General features: G+C 35.7%; 1 protein-coding gene across 1 annotated transcript in view; it reads left to right on the forward strand.

The window, feature by feature from the left end:
- Positions 1 to 761: 761 nt before the first annotated feature.
- SVOP (SV2 related protein) overlaps positions 762 to 20,532 on the forward strand; it is a 149,403-nt gene continuing 129,632 nt past the window's right edge. Inside the window, exons 1-2 of the mRNA XM_053702135.1 lie at positions 762 to 878; positions 11,649 to 11,809. Of these exons, the coding sequence (XP_053558110.1) occupies positions 844 to 878; positions 11,649 to 11,809 (196 nt within the window). The 5' untranslated portion in view covers positions 762 to 843. The remainder of the gene's footprint in view (positions 879 to 11,648; positions 11,810 to 20,532) is intronic.

Raw genomic sequence — 20,532 nt, forward strand, 5'->3', positions numbered from 1 at the left:
ATACGTGATTTAACACCAGAGTAAAGAGTTAATAGTGTTACCCTAAGTAATGCGTTTAAAGACCATATCAATCAAATTAAATATGTTGGAGCATTAAAGGGACATGAAACCCAAATTTTTTCTTTCACGATTTAGAAAGAGCATACATCTATAAACAACTTTCTAATTTACTTCTATTTTATATTTTGCTTCATTCTCTTGATATTCTTTGCTGAAACGCATATCTAGATATGCTTAGTAGCTGCTGATTGGTAGCTGTACATAGATGCCTTGTGTGATTGGTTCACTGTGTGCATTACTATTTCTTCATTAAAGTATATCTAAAGAATGAAACAAATTAGGTAATAGAAGTAAATTGGAATGTTGTTTAAAATTGTATTCTCTACCTTAATCATGAAAGAAAATGTTTGGATATAGTGTCCCTTTAACAGTATAACGTATGTTGACGTCATTTGCTGTGCTATAATGACCAAGCGCTGAGGGGAAAAAACTGCCGTGTAGAGTTTTATCAATCAGGTATTCCCAAGCTTGCTTGGCTGCCATTACTAAGATACAATAGGGTAAATGCACGATTTGAAGCCAATGGGAAATCATTATGCAGCAGCCAATCTGAGGGGTTTTGAGTAAACCAATGATAAAGTGAGTTATATCTGTTCAGTAAGGAGAGGCCGAGTGGCTTGCGTTTCTGGCAACGAACCATTCCTGAAATCAGACACATATGTTAGTGTCTTCCGTCTGCTTGTAACACCAAGGAGCTGTCCAGCGCTCAGATCTGCTGAAATTCACCACAATGTGAGACGCAATGAAAGCAGGGGGAGCATCACTACAAAACACACTACAGAGATGGAGGATGATTTATTCCAACTAAGACATCTGCCGTGAGTAACACTATAAAAACATTATTTCCACAATCCGTTGTATTTATTAGAATATATGACCAGGCATTATGTGGAGACGGCCTTTGCTACTGGCTTCATTACCATTCTTTTTAGGAACCTTTTGAATTAGAGGGATAATTACTGTCTAATAAAACGAAAGGTACCTATCTGATAGCGTATTCAGTGTTTTTGTTTTTTTTTGCTAGTTACTAGGTTATAATCACAAAACGCTGCAATGTCTTAAAGCAAACTAATTGTCATATTTTTTGGTTTGTAATATGTCGCAGTCGCCTTGTAACTTCAAGGTTTAAAACCTCCTATGTTCAAGGGGTATATTATATACCAGTGTTTATATATTTTTGTCAATAAAAACAGATTTTGAAGCTTTTGTTAAATTATTGTAGTTTATGTTTATTATAGTACTGCAGGTTGTTTGGCTATATAGTATTCTTTGTTTATTCCTTATTTTAATGCAATTTATTTAGAGAATATGTTTTATTTTGCTAAAATGACTACACTATACCCAAGGAAAGGACATTCGTTGGATATGAGAAACATGCTGTCTAAAGGGACTCTTACACTTCAGGAGTATTTAACATATTAAGAAGATGGGGTATTTTTTTGTTATAAATTAGGATTGATGGGTAAAGAAAATGGTCTGGATTTTAAAATGTGTGACTGCTATCAGAGATTGCCACAAAGCTGTGGATCAAGGCTGTACCCCCACCCCCAGCACTCCCTTAGCTGTGTAGAACTAGGCAGATGCATGGTAATACAGTAAGAGCATCTAATAATGATTTGCTTGAATTAAAGTTAATAAAACAGACAATAAATTAACAGGCTTTGAGATTATAGTACTGCAGACATGAAAATGGGTTGGCCAATCTATTCTATGATATAGTGGTATATGATATAGTGGTATGCCTTGTTTCACACAGAAGTACCTAAGCATTATTTACACAACAATGTTGTTTAATACATTACAAATACTGTTTAAACTCTTTATCTTATGATGAAAAGATACATAAAAACAAATTCACCAATTAGTGATTAGCCACATTTTTAATTAAAATAGTCTCATATTTTTCCTGTCTAGAATGGATGTGAAAAAAGATAAACACATTTGTGTTCATTATATGCAAGATTATCAATTGTACATGCTATGTATTCATTAAACAAATATGCATTCAATGCTTTTTCTTTTATTTCAAACCTGAAAACACAGAATTCACAATGCACACACTACTGAGTATGTTAAATTTGCATTTCGTGGTTGAAGAGAAACGTTTGCAATATATATCTGTAAGCAAAAATTTGTCTAGTAAAATCTATTACTTTTTAGTGGCATACAGACATAAACTGCTAATGCCTTGTGTACTAGTAATGAAACACCACACCTGCTGAGATTGGAGGTCGCTTTTATGATGTAAATCAATTAATTGCCTATATAATATGCACCACTGCTTGCTTTCTGATCTTACACACTGAATGAGAGAACAAGGGACATGCAACAGTTATTGCATTTACTAGAATAATTTTTGCTAATACAAGAATATTATAAGAAAAAATGTATTTATTCAAAACTTAAATGCACTTTCATTTTGAATGTAAATTTAAGGGCAACTGGGTCCTAGGGCCTGATTGCTCACTGGCTGATAAGCAGGAGTGACTTATCTCACAAACATGATCATTTTGTGCCTGTACTTTGAAATCATTATGTCAGTTAATGAAAATATGCTCAAATGTCCTCGCCCAGTGGTAGTAACATTTTTTTCTGCCCTTGAAAGGATAAGGAAAGTCAAAGTTAAATTTCCATGAGTCAGATAGAAAAATGTAATTTTAAGACAATTTTAAATTCAGGTCTGTTATCAAATTTAAATTATTCTCTTGGTATCCATTGTACATATCATACACTACTGGGAGCTAGCTTTTGATTTGCGTCTTCACAAATTTGTATCTTGTCATTGGCTCATCAGATGTGCTCAGTTCCCAGTAGTATGCTATTGCTATGAAGCTGATTTTATCTATGTGCTTTATCCCATTGCAGGGGCTAAACACACAGTTATATACAAGCAATGGTGAAATAATAAAATACATATTATAGCATTTTCTTTTTGCATTTTTATATCACTTTAATATTAGTTACTTTTTCCACTTTTGCTGGCATGCTTTTCCTCAAATCCATTTCAATTTTTGCAATCCTCTGAAATAAGTATTGGCCCCTCCTACAGTAAAAAATTATATAAATTACCTTCTTCATTGTGCATGTTCGAATCTTTAAGATATTGCTTTGAACTGTGAACTTGCAGTGAATCTCTATAATTTAGCCCCTTTTCAAACATGAGTATTTATGACTGATCCAAACATTTGCTTAGTTACAGCCCTTGGCTGCTTTCTTTGCGTTTTTATTTTATACAGGAAGCTTAAATAAAATGTTGACTCTTAGGCTGCCATAATGGACTGCATCCCAAAGTTAAATATACAATGAATGGTACCAGACCATATATAGCTAGAATTGATTGTGCACGTGCAATTTCCTATACATCACTTTGGAATCTCCTTCAAATTTCCCTTTGATAAACTCACTGATTCTTGTCAACTTAACTTATAAAGCACTTTCAAAATGTTGTCATTCCTTAAAAATTATACGTCAACCAATCTTCCCCTACTACCCTTAAACAGACTATTGTATAATTCTCCTGTCCTCTCTTGGCATGTTGTGCTCAGTTTCTTAGTCCCTTATTTCCAGCTCCCTTTAAAGAGACAGCAAAGTCAAAATTATATCATGATTCAGACACATGCAATTTTAAACAACTCTCCAATTAACATCTATTATCAAATTTGCTTCAGTCTCTTGGTATCCTTTGTTGAGAGACATATAAGTACAGCCACAAATCTCCATCTAGCTCCCAGTAATATATTGGTGCTCCGGAGCTTACCTTCTATAGATACACACTTCAACAATGGATATCAAATTTTAAAATTGAAGTAAATTGGAAAGCTGTTTAAAATTACATGCGGTTTCTGATTTTTTTTACTTTACTGTCCCTATAATAGTTCCCCTAGTTCCTATAGATGTTTTCATTTTTACACCTTTAAAGGAGTCCACAGACAAAACCATGGTATATTCTTTTTGAATATGCTCTGGAGTTAAAGGAGCACTGATATAGTAATATAACATCTTTAAAGGGGCCTGAAATTAAATGTTTCTCTTTTATGGTTCAGATAAAGCAAACCATTTTAAACAACTTTCCAATTTACTTCTGTTCTCTAATTTAATTTCTTCCCTTAGTATATTCATTTTGTTGAAAAGCATATATAGGTAGGCTCAGGAGCTGGGAGCTAGCAGCTAATTGGTGGCTGCACATATATTCCTCTTGTCATTGGGTTACCAATATGTACAGCTAGCTCCCAGTAGTGCATTGCTGCTCCTGCAAGAAAAAAAAAGCAAAAGACTGAAGCAAAATTGTTAACAGAAGTATATTGGAAAGCTGTTTAATCATGTTTGTTCTATTTGAATCATCAAAGAAAAATGTTGGGTTTTATTTCCCTTTAATTATGCATAGTAAAAAAATTGGAGTGCACCTTCGTTATTTATTTTTCCACATTTGCCCACATTACTATATTCTACACAACCATTGTTTGATCACTAATTTAAATGTTTCCCTAATTGGCCTCAGTAGAGGAGATTTTATTTGAAAAGGAAACATAAGTTTACACTTATTTCTTCAATATTTTAAAAACTAATAGAATTCTAAAAAAATACATCTGCATATTATTTTATTTGTTCTCAATACACCATTATTATTAGGTTCATGAAAACTTGTATCTTGCTGAAAAAACTCGCCGTAACATTACCGTTCCAAAATGGTTAAATTCATTAAGATTTGTACCCTCTACTTGTGGCAATATCAGCTCCTATCTCGCAACCATGTAATTTTTTTTTTTAAATGAATAGCAATTACATCCTCTATAAAACAGTCACGTTTGTGCACACAAGAAAACTAGAAAGAAGACATATCCGCAAGACAGGATACTTTACATGGCAATTGTCTCTTTCTAAAACTGACCACTCCTCTAGCATGCCCTGAAACACAACAGAATGCCCTTGGTCTACTCCTCGTTCACGTTCATGACATTGCAGAGAAAAATACGGTAACATAAAAAATCCCAGATGTGAATATTTAACAATTACACATATTTTCAAAAACTTTTTTGCAAATGTTTTCTAATTTTCTGGTTATCTTTATTTTTTAGCATTTGTAACAGTTCTCATTTGCTGTGTGAGATATCATGTATTGGGGCATGCATTGGAAAGTTGTTTAAAATTGTATGCTCTTTCTGAATCATTACCTTTTAGGCATCCCTTAAGGGGACACTGAAGTCACAAAAAAACTCTTCATAAATTGAAAAAACATACTAAAAGAAAGACCTTTACAATGCCCTATCTGTGTATGCTTACCATTTTGCCGAAAACTTTCACCAATTTTTTTAACCCTTTCCAAACCCACTCCATTTGTAGCTTTTATCGTTGTCCAATCCGGGCTGACAACCCGGGTTGGAGGATGGCGGCACTTAGGCGTGATGCACATGCACAAGATAGCGCAACGTAATTGAAGACGTCACTCTCTTGATCTCTGTTCTGGATGCAGTAGACCCGATTAAAATGCACATGCGCAGTGCTATGAAATTGGCTACTAATGAGATAAAAAAAAATAGACATCAGATAAGTTAGTGCTTTGGGACATGTACTGCCCATATTCGATGAATGGATTCCGTGTCATCATCGTCGATTTATAAAAGTTGATTTTCTGACGTTTTGCAGCATCGTATAAGAATAAAAGTAGGCAATTTTTTAATATGTATATGATATGACATCTGGGGTCCATTTATTCTATAAAACATAAAAGTTAGTAACCTTTTAAAGGGAAATTAAAAAGCAAATAAATGCTAGAAATAATGATGTATTCAAAGCAAATATTAGCCAGAGAATAATATGCATTTTTATTAATTAATGGTTAGATTACAAGTTTTGCGGTATAAGTAAAAAATCAGCGTTAAGGCTCATAATGCTGCTTTTTCACTACTGCTGGTATTACGAGCCTTGCAGGTTTAGGGGCACCACACACTTTTTTGGCCGTACCGCAAATTAACTTGCGCAATTTGCGTAAAGTCTTTTTTCAATGGGACTTCCATAGCACCAGTATTACAAGCTTTTTCTGGGAGGCCAAAAAGTGAGCGGTACAGCCTATCCCGCAAGATTCGTAACACAATCTTAAGTCAGTAGTTATGAGTTTTACACTACAAAGCTGTAGCATAAAACTCATAAAGTGTTAAAAAGTACACTAACACCCATAAACTACCTATTAACCCCTAAACCGAGGCCCTCCCGCATCGCAAACACTAAAATAAAAATATTAGTCCCTAATCTGCCGCTCCCGACATCCCCACCACTATAATAAACATATTAACCCCTAAACCGCTGCACTCCCGCCTTGCAAACACTAGTTAAATATTATTAACCCCTAATCTGCCGCCCCTAACATCGCCGTCACCTACCTACTTTTATTAACCCCTAATCTGCCGCCCCAACGTCGCCGCCACTATACTAAATTTATTAACCCCTAAACCTAAGTCTAACCCTAACCCTAACACCCCCTAACTTAAATATAATTAAAATAAATCTAAATAAAAATTCCTATCATTACCTAAATTATTCCTATTTAAAACTAAATACTTACCTGTAAAATAAACCCTAAGCTAGCTACAATATAACTAATAGTTACATTGTAGCTATCTTAGGGTTTATTTTTATTTTACAGGCAAGTTTGTATTTATTTTAACTAGGTACAATAGTTACTAAATAGTTATTAACTATTTACTAACTACCTAGCTAAAATAAATACAAATTTACTTGTAAAATAAAACCTAACCTGTCTTACACTAACACCTTACACTACAATTAAATAAATTACATTTATTAAATACAATTACCTAAATTATAAAAAACAAACAAACACTAAATTACACAAAATAAAAAATAAATTATCAGATATTTAAACTAATTACACCTAATCTAATAGCCCTATGAAAATAAATAAGCCCCCCCCAAATAAAAAAAAAACCCTAGCCTAAACTAAACTACCAATAGCCCTTAAAAGGGCCTTTTGCAGGGCATTGCCCCAAAGAAATCAGCTCTTTTACCTGTAAAAAAAAAAATACAAACAACCCCCCAACAGTAAAACCCACCACCCACACAACCAACCCCCCAAATAAAATCCTAACTAAAAAAACTAAGCTCCCCATTGCCCTGAAAAGGACATTTGGATGGGCATTGCCCTTAAAAGGGCATTTAGCCCATTTTCCATTGCCCAAACCCTAATCTAAAACTAAAACCTACCCAATAAACCCTTAAAAAAACCTAACACTAACCCCCGAAGATCCACTTACAGTTTTGAAGACCGGGCATCCATCCTCAACGAAGCCGGAAGAAGTCCTCAGCGAAGCGGCAAGAAGTCCTCAACTAAGCCAGAAGAAGTCTTCATCCAAGGCGGCAGAAGTGGTCCTCCAGACGGGCAGAAGTCTTCATCCAGACGGCATCTTCAGCCATCTATTGGAACAGCCAATAGAATGCAAGCTCAATCCTATTGGCTGATTGGATCAGCCAATAGGATTGAAGCTCAATCCTATTGGCTGATTGCATCAGCCAATAGGATTTTTTCACCTTTAATTCCGATTGGCTGATTCTATCAGCCAATCGGAATTCAAGGGATGTCATCTTGGATGAGGTCACTTAAAGGAACATTCATTCGGGAAGAAGACTTCGTTTGAAGAGGATGCTCCGCGCCGGATGTCTTGAAGATGGACCCGCTCCGCGCCGGATGGATGAAGATAGAAGATGACGTCTGGATGAAGACTTCTGCCCGTCTGGAGGACCACTTCTGCCGGCTTCGTTGAGGACTTCTTGCCGCTTCGCTTAGGACTTCTCCCGGCTTCGTTGTCTGGTCTTCAAAACTGTAAGTGGATCTTCGGGGGTTAGTGTTAGGTTTTTTAAGGGTTTATTAGGTGGGTTTTAGTTTTAGATTAGGTTTTGGGCAATAGAAAAAAAGCTAAATGCCCTTTTAAGGGCAATGCCCAACCAAATGCCCTTTTCAGGGCAATGGGGAGCTTAGGTTTTGTTAGTTAGGATTTTATTTGGGGGGTTGGTTGTGTGGGTGGTGGGTTTTACTGTTGAGGGGTTGTTTGTATTTTTATTTACAGGTAAAAAAAGCAGATTTCTTTGGGGCAATGCCCCGCAAAAGGCCCTTTTGAGGGCTATTGGTAGTTTAGTTTAGGCTAGGGTTTTTTTTATTTGGGGGGGGGGCTTTTTTTATTTTGATAGGGCTATTAGATTAGGTGTAATTCATTTAAATATCTGATAATTTATTTTTTTATTTTGTGTAATTTAGTGTTTGTTTTTTTTGCAATATATGTAATTGTATTTAATAAATGTAATTTATTTAATTGTAGTGTAAGACAGGTTAAGTTTTATTTTACAGCTACATTTGTATTTATTTTAGCTAGGTAGTTAGTAAATAACTATTTAGTAACTAATCTACCTAGTTAAAATAAATACAAACTTGCCTGTAAAATAAAAATAAACCCTAAGCTAGATACAATGTAACTATTAGTTATATTGTAGCTAGCTTAGGGTTTATTTTACAGGTAAGTATTTAGTTTTAAATAGGAATAATTTAGGTAATGATAGGAATTTTTATTTAGATTTATTTAATTATATTTAAGTTAGATGGTGTTAGGGTTACGGTTAGACTTTAGGGTTTTGGGGTTAATAAATTTAGTATAGTGGCGGCGATGTTGGGGGCGGCAGATTAGGGGTTAATAAATGTAGGTAGGTGGTGGCGATGTTAGGGGCGGCAGATTAGGGGTTAATAATATTTAACTAGTGTTTGCGATGCGAGAGTGCGGCGGTTTAGGGGTTAATATGTTTATTATAGTGGCGGCGATGTCCGGAGCGGCAGATTAGGGGTTAATAAGTATAATGTAGGTGTCGGCGATGTCAGGGGTGGCAGATTAGGGGTTAATAAGTGAAAGATTAGGGGTGTTTAGACTCGGGGTTCATTTTAGGGTGTTAGGTGTAAACATAAATTTTGTTTCCCCATAGGAATCAATGGGGCTGTGTTACGGAGCTTTACGCTGCTTTATTGCAGGTGTTAGGTTTTTTTTCAGCCGGCTCTCCCCATTGATGTCTATGGGGAAATCGTGCACTAGCACGTAAAACCAGCTCACCGCTGACTTAAGCAGCGCTGGTATTGGAGTGCGGTATAGAGTTCAATTTTGCTCTACGATCACTTCTTGCCTGATAACGCCGGGTTTTTGAAAACCTGTAATACCAGCACTGTAGGGAAGTGAGCGGTGACAATAACGTGCAAGTTAGTACTGCACCCCTCATGCCGCAGAACTCGTAATCTAGCAGTATATTAGTTGTTTATATACTGCAGAAATAAAGCTTAAAGGGACACTGAACCCAATTTTTTTCTTTCATGATTCAGATAGAGCATGAAATTTTAAGCAGCTTTCTAATTTACTCCTATTATCAATTTTTCTTTGTTCTCTTGCTATCTTTATTTTAATTCTTGTGAACTGCTGGTGCAACGCCGCCCCCTGCAGTTTTGCGGCCAATCAGCCGCTAGCAGTGGGGTATCAATCAACCCGATCATATTCGATCGGGTTGAATTGCGGCGATGTCTGTCCGCCTCCTTAGAGCAGATGGACAGGTTATGGAGCAGCAGTCTTTAGACCGCTGCTTCATAACTGGTGTTTCTGGCGAGCCTTCAAGTTCCACACGGGGCTTCAAGCTCCATACGGATATTTAAAATACAGGTCCCAAAGTAGAATTTCATTTCAACAAAAGGGAATACACTTGTGATAACTGATACACACGTTAGATCATTTAAACAAAATTGAGTACACCTGTGGTTTTTAATTAGCTTATTTGCATTAACATGGTTTAAAATTACCTGTGAACACCAGAACTTTCTCAGTTTTGGACCTATGGGCTGTGTCTATCTGAATGCCTGCATCATGGCTCCACATGGAAAAGAATTGCCAAAGGAATTGAAAAATCTGTTAGCGATAATTCACAAAGATTGGAAAGGATACAGGAAGATCAGTGAACAACTAAAAATCAGTCTAAACACTGTTACAGCAATAATCAGAAGGTATAGAACGAGCCATAGTACCATTAATCAGGTCCACAGTGACCGTCCTACTAAAATAATGCCACAGATAGTGCGCTACTTGCATAATCTAGATCTGAAAAACAGACGTGTGAGTGGTTCAGACTTGGCTTAGGGGTTATCAATGGAAATCAGAATTTCTTTAACAGCTCAGACAGTGCAAAGGACATTCAATAAATTCAACCTCTATGGACAGTGTCCAAGAAAACAACAAACTTCACTTGCTCTTCACAATGACTTTACAAATATGGAAAAAGATACAGGAAGATTGGTGACCAACTAAAAATCATCTGAAACACAGTTGCAACAGTAATCAGGAGGTATAGAATGAGCCATAGTACCACTTATCAGAGTTGCAGTGACCGTCCTCCTAAAATGACGCCACACACAGTGCTCCCCTTGCAGAACTTAGCTCTGAAAAAAAACGTGCAAGTGCTTCAGACTTGGCTCAGGGTTTATTAATGAAAATTGTAGTTTCTGTGACACTTCAGATAGTACAAAGAACATTGCATAATGCCAACCTTGCTTGCTCTTCGGCACAAATCTTCAAGATTCAACTTTGCTAAAGAGCATGAAAAGAAGCATGACGAATATTGGAAGAATTATTTGGTCAGATGAGACGAAGATAAATTTGTTTGGTTCAGATGGGGTCCAACATGTTTGGTGTGAACCTGGCCAGGATTATTACAGTGAATGCATAGTCCCAACAGTGAATCAAGGGGTTGGGAGTGTGATTATATGGGGCTTTATGAGTTCAAAAGGTGTTGGGGAGATGACATTTATAGATGGAACCATGAATGCCTGTGGATAGACCAACATACTAGCTGACAAGATGACTCTCAAGAAGCTTGGCAGAAGAGGATTATTCCAGCATGGTAACAAACCAAAGCACACTGCTAAAATCACAAAACGTTTTTAAAGAAGAAAAAGTTAAAACTATGACCTGGAAAAGTATTTCAACTGACTTAAATCCAATAGAACACCTTTGGGGTTATTTAAAGATAAAGGTAGGTAAAGAGAAACACAACCCTCCAGCAAAGAGCAGCTGGAAACAATTGTCAGCGAAGAATGGTAGAACATCCCTCCAGTAATTTGTGCAATACTGATATCCTCTATACTGAGGAGGATTATATCTGTCATCAAAAATAAAGGTGAACACACAAAGTATTCACAAAATAAAAAAATTTGAATCTCAGTAATGAAGGGTGTACTGATTTTTTTTGCATTGAGGTATGTGTATAGACAGATGATAGATGATAGACATACAAACATACATATAATCAAATATCTGTATTTATTTCATTTAAATGTTAAAAACAAAACTAAAATACAAAATATATTTCATGGGTAGGAAATTCAGAAGTTTATAAATGGAAGATATAGAGCTATATAATTAGTCCAATTATTTCTTTAAATAACTTTCAGTTTAATAGTTATCTAAAAACAGCATGAATTTTAGTTAAGCCAGTAAAAGCAAGTATGAAAAAGAAACCATTGGAATGCTTTAACCAAAACTTAACAATCTCTACCACAGTGTTGTCAAGTTTCGCCGAACGGGGGAAAGCGCCAGATCCGAAGGAGACAACATTTCAGGAGAGCATGAAATTCAGATTGCCCCTGTCCATACTAATTTGGAAGCAGTGGAGCTGGAAGATGGAGCCACAATCCCAAAGGAGTTTGCCAATCCAACTGATGGTAGGTTGGACAATGTATTTCTCCTGTGACAGAGACATTTAAAAGAACAATATCATGCTCCATATATACATAAATAACATTTGTTTTCTGTAAGAATATAAATTTATTATTCAGTATTGTAATAACAGCAAAATGAAGAACCAACTATTTCCTGGAGTATTTGTTTGTTTTTTACAGTTCTCTGCTTTATAGAAATAAATGCTAGAGCAAATGATCAATGAATAAATGTCAGATATTAAGGGCTATGTCAGATATTAAGGGCTTGATTACAAGTAGAGCGCTAAATTATTGCGCACCTGCAAATGGGCAAATTTGCCCGTTTGCGGGATCACAAAAATTAATCAGCCATTACAAGTGGATCAGATCTCTGGTTAATTTTATAAATGTGCTCCAAATGCTCCCAAAATACAGTCTAGCATATTTTTATTAATATAGCAGCATCTTTATTTTTTTTAATAAAATTATTGCACTAGGCAGTATTTTGGGGCTAAAGTTGGTGGGAGGGGGGTGTAAGAAAAAAAAAAATTACACTGAAAAGTGCCTCTACATTGCGGTGTGTTCCCTGTAAATATATATGTATATGCTTATATACGTATATATATTTATGTGTTAATATGTATATATACACATATTAACACATACATATATATTAATATTAGCATATACATATATATTGAAAATTGCTGCACTACTTACCCCCTTCGCTGAGCTGAAATTATCTGACGGCATCAGAATGAGGCTCGTGAGTGCAATGCTTCCCAGCAATGCGAACATTAACGTGTGCTGGTATTGCACAGTGGAGCACAAATATTGCGTCCATGAAAGTGATATTTAGCGCTCCACTTGTAATCTGGCCCTAAATATAATATGAAGGTTTTGTACAAATGCTGATAATTTATCACACAGGATAGTCTTAATCAAATTAAAGTTATCGCTGGTGTATGTGTGGAGGTTTTATGCTTTCTTGATTGCTTGTTTTCTGTGTTTTAGAATTGTGTGTCCTCTTTTTGTTTTGCTCATCCAAGTTAATTTGGTTTTGTTTGTATTAGTAATTTTTTGGCTTATTTTGCACCTTTTTTGTTTTTGTGAGCCTTTGTTTATTTCTGCACTACTTACTTTCCTTTACATCACATGTATAGTTCCTTTTATGTCCGTATAAGCCCCTCTGTGTTTTATGATTGTGTGTCCACTTTTTGTTTTGCTCATCCATGTCATTTTAGTTTTGTTTGCATGGGTCATTTCTTTTAGCTTATTTTGTGCCTTTTTTTTGTTTTTGTGTGACTTTGTTTATTTGTGCACTTCTTCTTAATTTCCTGTGCATGGCATGTGTAGTTTATTTAATGTTCATTTGAGCCCTTTTTTATTTTGTTGACTATTTCTATGTATTTGTATAATGCTGGTGTGTACACTTGACATTTGGCTGACCCATTCTCTCTTGTAAGGTGTATGTATGTATGTATGTATGTGTTTCTCTGCCCTACTTTGCAGCATTTATATGATCTGTATGTGTGTGTGTGTCTTTGTATATCCTATTTTATATATGTGTGTGTGTGTGTGTCTTTGTATATCCTATTTTATATATGTGTGTGTGTGTGTATATGTGTCTTTGTATATCCTATTTTATATATATATGTGTGTGTGTGTGTGTGTCTTTCTGTTTTTTATTCATAAGAGCAATCCGTCTTTGTGGTCTGTTTTTCTGTTTTGTATGTTTCTTTCTCTTACCTATTGTTACAATTCAGAGGGTTCAGTCCCTCGGGCCTCGCCCTCAAACTAGATTATACTATCTTCCTTTGCTTGTTAAGTAGTCTCTAATCAACATATCCAGCATTTCTGCAGTATGAAAAGAAATATAAAGTACTATAAATTCACTTACTTTTAATAAAAAATGAAGTTTCAAAATAAATTAATTTCTTATAATAAATTCTCCATTAACCAGTGGCAAAGACCGCCTATAAAAGAGGCTGATAATTACAGAAAGTCTGCACCGTGCTTCATCCAATCATGATGGAGTAGGAGTATTCTAATTATAATATTCATTATGCTATCTGGTGCCCAAAATCGCATGCTGAATAACGGAAATTGGCAAACGCATGCGCACATATTAGTAACCTTCCTGACAGCCATCTTTGTTAATCCAAATGAGCACATGTGCAGTTGAAGCACCACAATCCAAATTACATTTATTTGTTGCTTGTTAGCCTAAGGGTGTTTGTAATACTTACCTAGTATCAATAGCTTTTGCTGCTGATCCTCCGTCCACCCTCTCGGCAACGTCTGCAGTCTGGTGTGTGCCACTCCCCCTGACAGTGACATCACAACCACGTTCCCTATGTATTTGCTGCTTGATTTCTGATGCGCCTCAATACAGAGCAAATCCACATTACGCAAGCATGAGACGACGGTGGACTACAACTGCGCATGCAGGCTGCCATGATTTTTCTACCTGGGTAGACCATCATTATAGGGCCCACATAATGAGGAAAACTGTGGGTTTGGCAGCAATAAGAATTTTGAGACTAAATACTTGTAAACGTTAAGAAACCTTTAATAAGTCATAATTACAAATAATATTGATATTTAATAATGTTTTAAAATAGTTAAATAGTTATTTGAGTTTACTATCCCTTTAAGTGACAGTGTTCTGTGAAATTGGTTACCCCTTAATGTTTTTCAAATGGCTTGTTATACCAGCTGTGGAGCGTAACATGTATGGGGAATCGCTCCTTTAGGATTATTTTTCTCTATAAAATAACTATTTCTGCTAATTGAAACCACAACCCAATAAAATGGGTTGAGCTTATAGGGAGAGCATACCTAATTAGCTTATTTATCTAATTATTTACAAAAGTCCTCCTTATCTTATTTCTCACTGTTTACTCAAACACCATTACATAGAAAGAACAATGAAAATAAGCATTTTAGTATCTCTCTGTCCCCTCTCCCTCCAGAGCATGATTTCATCTAAACCTTCTAGCTTTTCTATAACTAGTACTTAAGTTACTGAAATGTTCAGTATAGGTGAGGTAACAACAGGCAAAATCAGCTATTTGAAATGATAAATAAATGTAAAATTGCTATTGGTAAACAATATACTCCAGCAGATAAAATAGATCGGGAACACATTAAAGTAGACAATAAATTATATTAAACCTTTAAAATATACAACATATTGATAAATATTATTACAGTACTCTTATTACTCTGGGGGATTTTTTTTTGTATCCATCTGTGTGATTCTTGAGTTGTGTTTGCACCATGAATCATGTTTTAAATATAATTTTGTGTTTTGATTGTGTTTTATGAGCTCAACCCTACATGTAAATTTTAAAGTAGACATACAGATGGACATCTCCCTGCTTTGATCTTCTGATATTAATAACTCTTATATTAAACAGACATTGCCTGTAAGTTATTGATGTGCCTGTTGACTCTTGCTTGCTGTGCATACCATATGAGTTGCTGATGCAAATTAATCAGAATCCTGCTTCTGTATTCGCTGTTAGTTGTGAGTTATTGAGATACCTTGATCAGAAAGTTAGTTCTGGTTTCTGCATTCTCAGCTATGTGTAATGAATTTTGAACAAACCAATAAATCAGCACTGATCTATTTGTTAGTTCAAAGATTATTTTACACTAAACAAATAACTTTTTCTTGAAGGATAATTTAATCAAATGTTCTAATGATCTTATTTTTGAGACTGGCGCGTGAATCTAGATCTTAAAGGGACAATAAAGCCCAAAAATTATTTCATGATTCAGACAGAGAATACAATTTTAAACAACATTCCAATTTACGTCTATTATCTAATTTGCTTCATTCTTTAGAAATCCTTTGTTAAAGAAATAGCAATGCACACGGGTGAGCCAATCACATGAGGCATCTATGTGCAGCCACCAATCAGAAGCTGCTGAGCCTATCTAGATATGCTTTTCAGGAAAGAATATCAAGAGAATGAAGCAAATTAGATAATAGAAGTAAATTAGAAAGTTGTTTAAAATGGTATTATCCATCTGAATCATGAAAGACAAAATTTGGGTTTAATGACCCTTTAATACTGTATTGATACTTTGTCTAGCACTGTGCTTGCACCCAGGCTCACCCAGCTAAGGTTTATCATTATGACTATCTGAGCTCAGAGACTTACAAACTGGATCATATAACTAAAACCTAGGCATTCTTGTCATGGATCTTAATACTCATATCAGTCGTCCAGATAAAGTTTAACAGAAAGACTGGGAATTTCCTTGCATCTTAATATGTCAAGAAAAATGCAGTAGCATACTTAAACTTCCAAGATTCAGATAGGGCATGCAATTTTAAAAAAACTTTCCAATTTACTTTTATCATCAAATTTGCTTTGTTTTCTTGCAATTCTTTGTTGTAAGCTAAATCTAGGTAGGCTCTTATGCTAATTTTTAAGTCCTTGAAGGCCGCCTCATATCCCAGTGCATTTTGACAGTTTTTTTACAGTTAGCCACTGCTAGTTTATGTGCATCATATAGATAACATTGTGCTAACTCCCTAGGAGTTATTTGTGATAATTGGCTAAAATACAAGTTGTAAATAACACTGAGATAAGGGGTGCAGTCTGCTGAGGCTTAAATACAAGGTAATCACAGAGGTCAAAAGTGTATTATAACTGTGTTGGTTATGCAAAATTGGGGAATGGGTAATAAAGGGTTTATCTATCTTTTTAAACAATAACATTTTTGGTGTAGACTGTCCCTTTAAAGGTACATGAACCCCAAACTTATTCTTTCATTATTCAGATACAGCATGTTATTTTAAAGGGCCATTAAACCCAAAAATGTTCTTTCATGGTTCAGATAGAGAATACAATTTTAAACAATATTCAAATTTACTTCTATTATCTAATTTGCTTCATTCTTTAGATATACTTAATTGAAGAAATAGAAATGCACATTGGTGAACCAATCACATGAGGCATCTATGTGCAGCAACCAATCAACAGCTACTGAGCCTATCTAGATATGCTTTTCAGCAAAGAATATCATGTGAATGAAGCAAATTAGATAATAGTAAATTAGAAAGTTGCATGCTCTTTCTAAATTATGAAAGAAAAATATATGGGTTTCATGTACCTTTAAACAACGTTCCAATGTATTATCTAACTTGCTTTGTTCTCTTGGTATCATCAGGAGCTGCTGATTGGTGGCTGCATCATTTATGCCTCATGTTATTGGCTCACCCAATGCATTCAATTAGCTACCAGTAATGCATTGCTGCTTCTTCAACCAAGGATACTGAGAGAATGGAACAAATTAGATAATAGAAGTAGATTGGAAAGCTGTGCTCTATTTGAATAATGAAAGAAACTTTTTGGGTTTCATGTCCATTCAATTGATTGTAGTTTTGCAATAAACCTTTTTTTTTTCTCCAGATGACAGCCCAGTAATTTAGGTTGAAATAATTTTTATTAGGGAAGAATACGATCACACTGAATCAATGATTACACAGGTATGTCATGTACAAATTCTATACTAGTTATTCGTAGTCTCCTATACAAACATTGTAACCCAACATTACCTGACCAAAAATCTGAAGAATAATTTCACTGTGTTCAGATTCGTCTCCAAGTTTAATAAGAAAAAATGAAATAGTGAGAAAGAAATAGAGTAAGAGGGAAAAAAGAAAAGAAAATTTAAATAAAAGGTGGGTAAGAAATAGATAAGATTGAGATAGATGCTTATCTTATTGTTTCTTTTGTCTTTAGGGTTCTTCTGCCAGACCAACAGCCCAGTAATTTAAAGGGTCATTAAACCCTCTGAGACTGTTACTTTTCAGCTCATTTATAACTGTCCCTAACTGGGCAACAGGAGAGATAAGAAAAGAAGAACCTTTTTTTTAACCCAGAATAACTGACAACATAGTGGCACCTGTTACTAAATTAAACTAACACTTTATACGTATTTGTTAAACATTTATACAACAAATATATGGGTTGATCACAATCTGATTTGTTTTCAGTGGGCTTTCAGCAAAAAAGGGCATTTCAAGGTGATCACAATTCTGGGTTTTCGGCTGTTTCTCGCAGCCAATAACGTGTTTTTGTCTCACCGAAAAAAAAAACTATATTTAAAATGGATCAGAAAAGTTCTCAACAATCTCAGTCTGTTTTCTCAATACTCAATTCTCAACAGGTTTTTGAGGTCACTTTACAGTTTTCGAATTTGACACCTAAAGGCACTTGATAAAGTCCTGAAATGGTCTTGACAAGTATTCGCTTTGGAGTAATTCTATTATCTTGCCCATGTTCATTTTAGAGGTTTTTGTGTGTATGGTCTAGAATAATTAAAGCTCTGTTAAATCGTTATTGTATAGGCTGTCAGCAGTGGGTTGGTCAGAATTTTACACATATATATATACAGGGAGTGCAGAATTATTAGGCAAGTTGTATTTTTGAGGATTAATTTTATTATTGAACAACAACCATGTTCTCAATGAAGCAAACACAAGGAGTCAGCGCACCCGGCGTTAAAGAAACTGAAGGCACACAGTAAAATGCTCAAAAGGTAGATTTAATGCAATGCATAAATGAACATCACATTACAAGGCCAGAAGTGTATGGTGGCTGGTTCCACCGGGAATAAAAGTTAATAAGGTCAGACGCGTTTCCTGTGGATATATCACATATTCATCAGTGACCATACTGCACACAGACTGAATAGAGCCTTATATCTAGGCAGGGAACACTCCCATTTAATTGCCGGTCCAATAGTAAGAGGACCTATACTGGCTGAAAAAAGTGGGTGTGCAGTAAGGAGTGATGCGTGAGAGCAGTTCACAATCCATGGTCTTTAAACTTTAATAGGGAAACAGGTAATACATATGATAATTTGCCATATGGAAAAACAAAACAAATAACACTGCAAACATGTTAAGCAATAAAAAAAATAAAAAATAAAAAATATGAATAATAAATAAACCACCTGTTACCCTTAAATAAAATGATTATAAAGTTAAAAAAGAAAATTGAAAAATATATATAAATACTGCTAGGCGAAAATTTAAAGTGACAGTAAGGTGGATAATAATACTATGTCAGACAATATCAAGAAATAATACTATAGTAATAATGCTATTGATCAACATATAACTTAACATCCCACTCTGAATTTAAACCAATGGGAAGGCGGATATCCAAATGAAAAATCCAAAACACCTCTTTTTTACTCAGGATCAAACCTCGATTACCTCCTCTGGGGTGTCTGGGGATCATTTGGATAGCCTGGAATGTCAACAAAGAACTGTCTGAATTATGATATCTTCTGAAATGCAGGGATATTGGAGTAGTTGACTCCGGATCCTCAATGGAGCGTAAGTGTTCTAAAAAACGGTCCTTCATGGCACGGGTCGTTTGACCTACATACTGCCTGAAACATCCCTTGCATGTCAGAAGATAAACAACATAACAAGAATTACAGGTCATGTGTTCTCTAATCTGAAAATGAACCCAAAAAAACTCATTAATATCAAAGCTGAATAGTTTTGGAAGTAGTTTTTAGTTTGTTTTTAGTTATAGCTATTTTAGGGGGATATCTGTGTGTGCAGGTGACTATTACTGTGCATAATTATTAGGCAACTTAACAAAAAACAAATATATACCCATTTCAATTATTTATTTTTATCAGTGAAACCAATATAACATCTCAACATTCACAAATATACATTTCTGACATTCAAAAACAAAACAAAAACAAATCAGTGACCAATATAGCCACCTTTCTTTGCAAGGACACTCAAAAGCCTGCCATCCATGGATTCTGTCAGTGTTTTGATCTGTTCACCATCAACATTGCGTGCAGCAGCAACCACAGCCTCCCAGACACTGTTCAGAGAGGTGTATTGTTTTCCCTCCTTGTAAATCTCACATTTGATGATGGACCACAGGTTCTCAATGGGGTTCAGATCAGGTGAACAAGGAGGCCATGTCATTAGATTTTCTTCTTTTATACCCTTTCTTGCCAGCCACGCTGTTGAGTACTTGGACGCGTGTGATGGAGCATTGTCCTGCATGAAAATCATGTTTTTCTTGAAGGATGCAGACTTCTTCCTGTACCACTGCTTGAAGAAGGTGTCTTCCAGAAACTGGCAGTAGGACTGGGAGTTGAGCTTGACTCCATCCTCAACCCGAAAAGGCCCCACAAGCTCATCTTTGATGATACCAGCCCAAACCAGTACTCCACCTCCACCTTGCTGGCATCTGAGTCGGACTGGAGCTCTCTGCCCTTTACCAATCCAGCCACGGGCCCATCCATCTGGCCCATCAAGACTCACTCTCATTTCATCAGTCCATAAAACCTTAGAAAAATCAGACTTGAGATATTTCTTGGCCCAGTCTTGACGTTTCAGCTTGTGTGTCTTGTTCAGTGGTGGTCGTCTTTCAGCCTTTCTTACCTTGGCCATGTCTCTGAGTATTGCACACCTTGTGCTTTTGGGCACTCCAGTGATGTTGCAGCTCTGAAATATGGCCAAACTGGTGGCAAGTGGCATCTTGGCAGCCGCACGCTTGACTTTTCTCAGTTCATGGGCAGTTATTTTGCGCCTTGGTTTTTCCACACGCTTCTTGCGACCCTGTTGACTATTTTGAATGAAACGCTTGATTGTTCGATGATCACGCTTCAGAAGCTTTGCAATTTTAAGAGTGCTGCAACCCTCTGCAAGATATCTCACTATTTTTGACTTTTCTGAGCCTGTC

Source organism: Bombina bombina, chromosome 2 (assembly GCF_027579735.1).
Source record: "Bombina bombina isolate aBomBom1 chromosome 2, aBomBom1.pri, whole genome shotgun sequence".
NCBI lineage: Eukaryota > Metazoa > Chordata > Amphibia > Anura > Bombinatoridae > Bombina > Bombina bombina.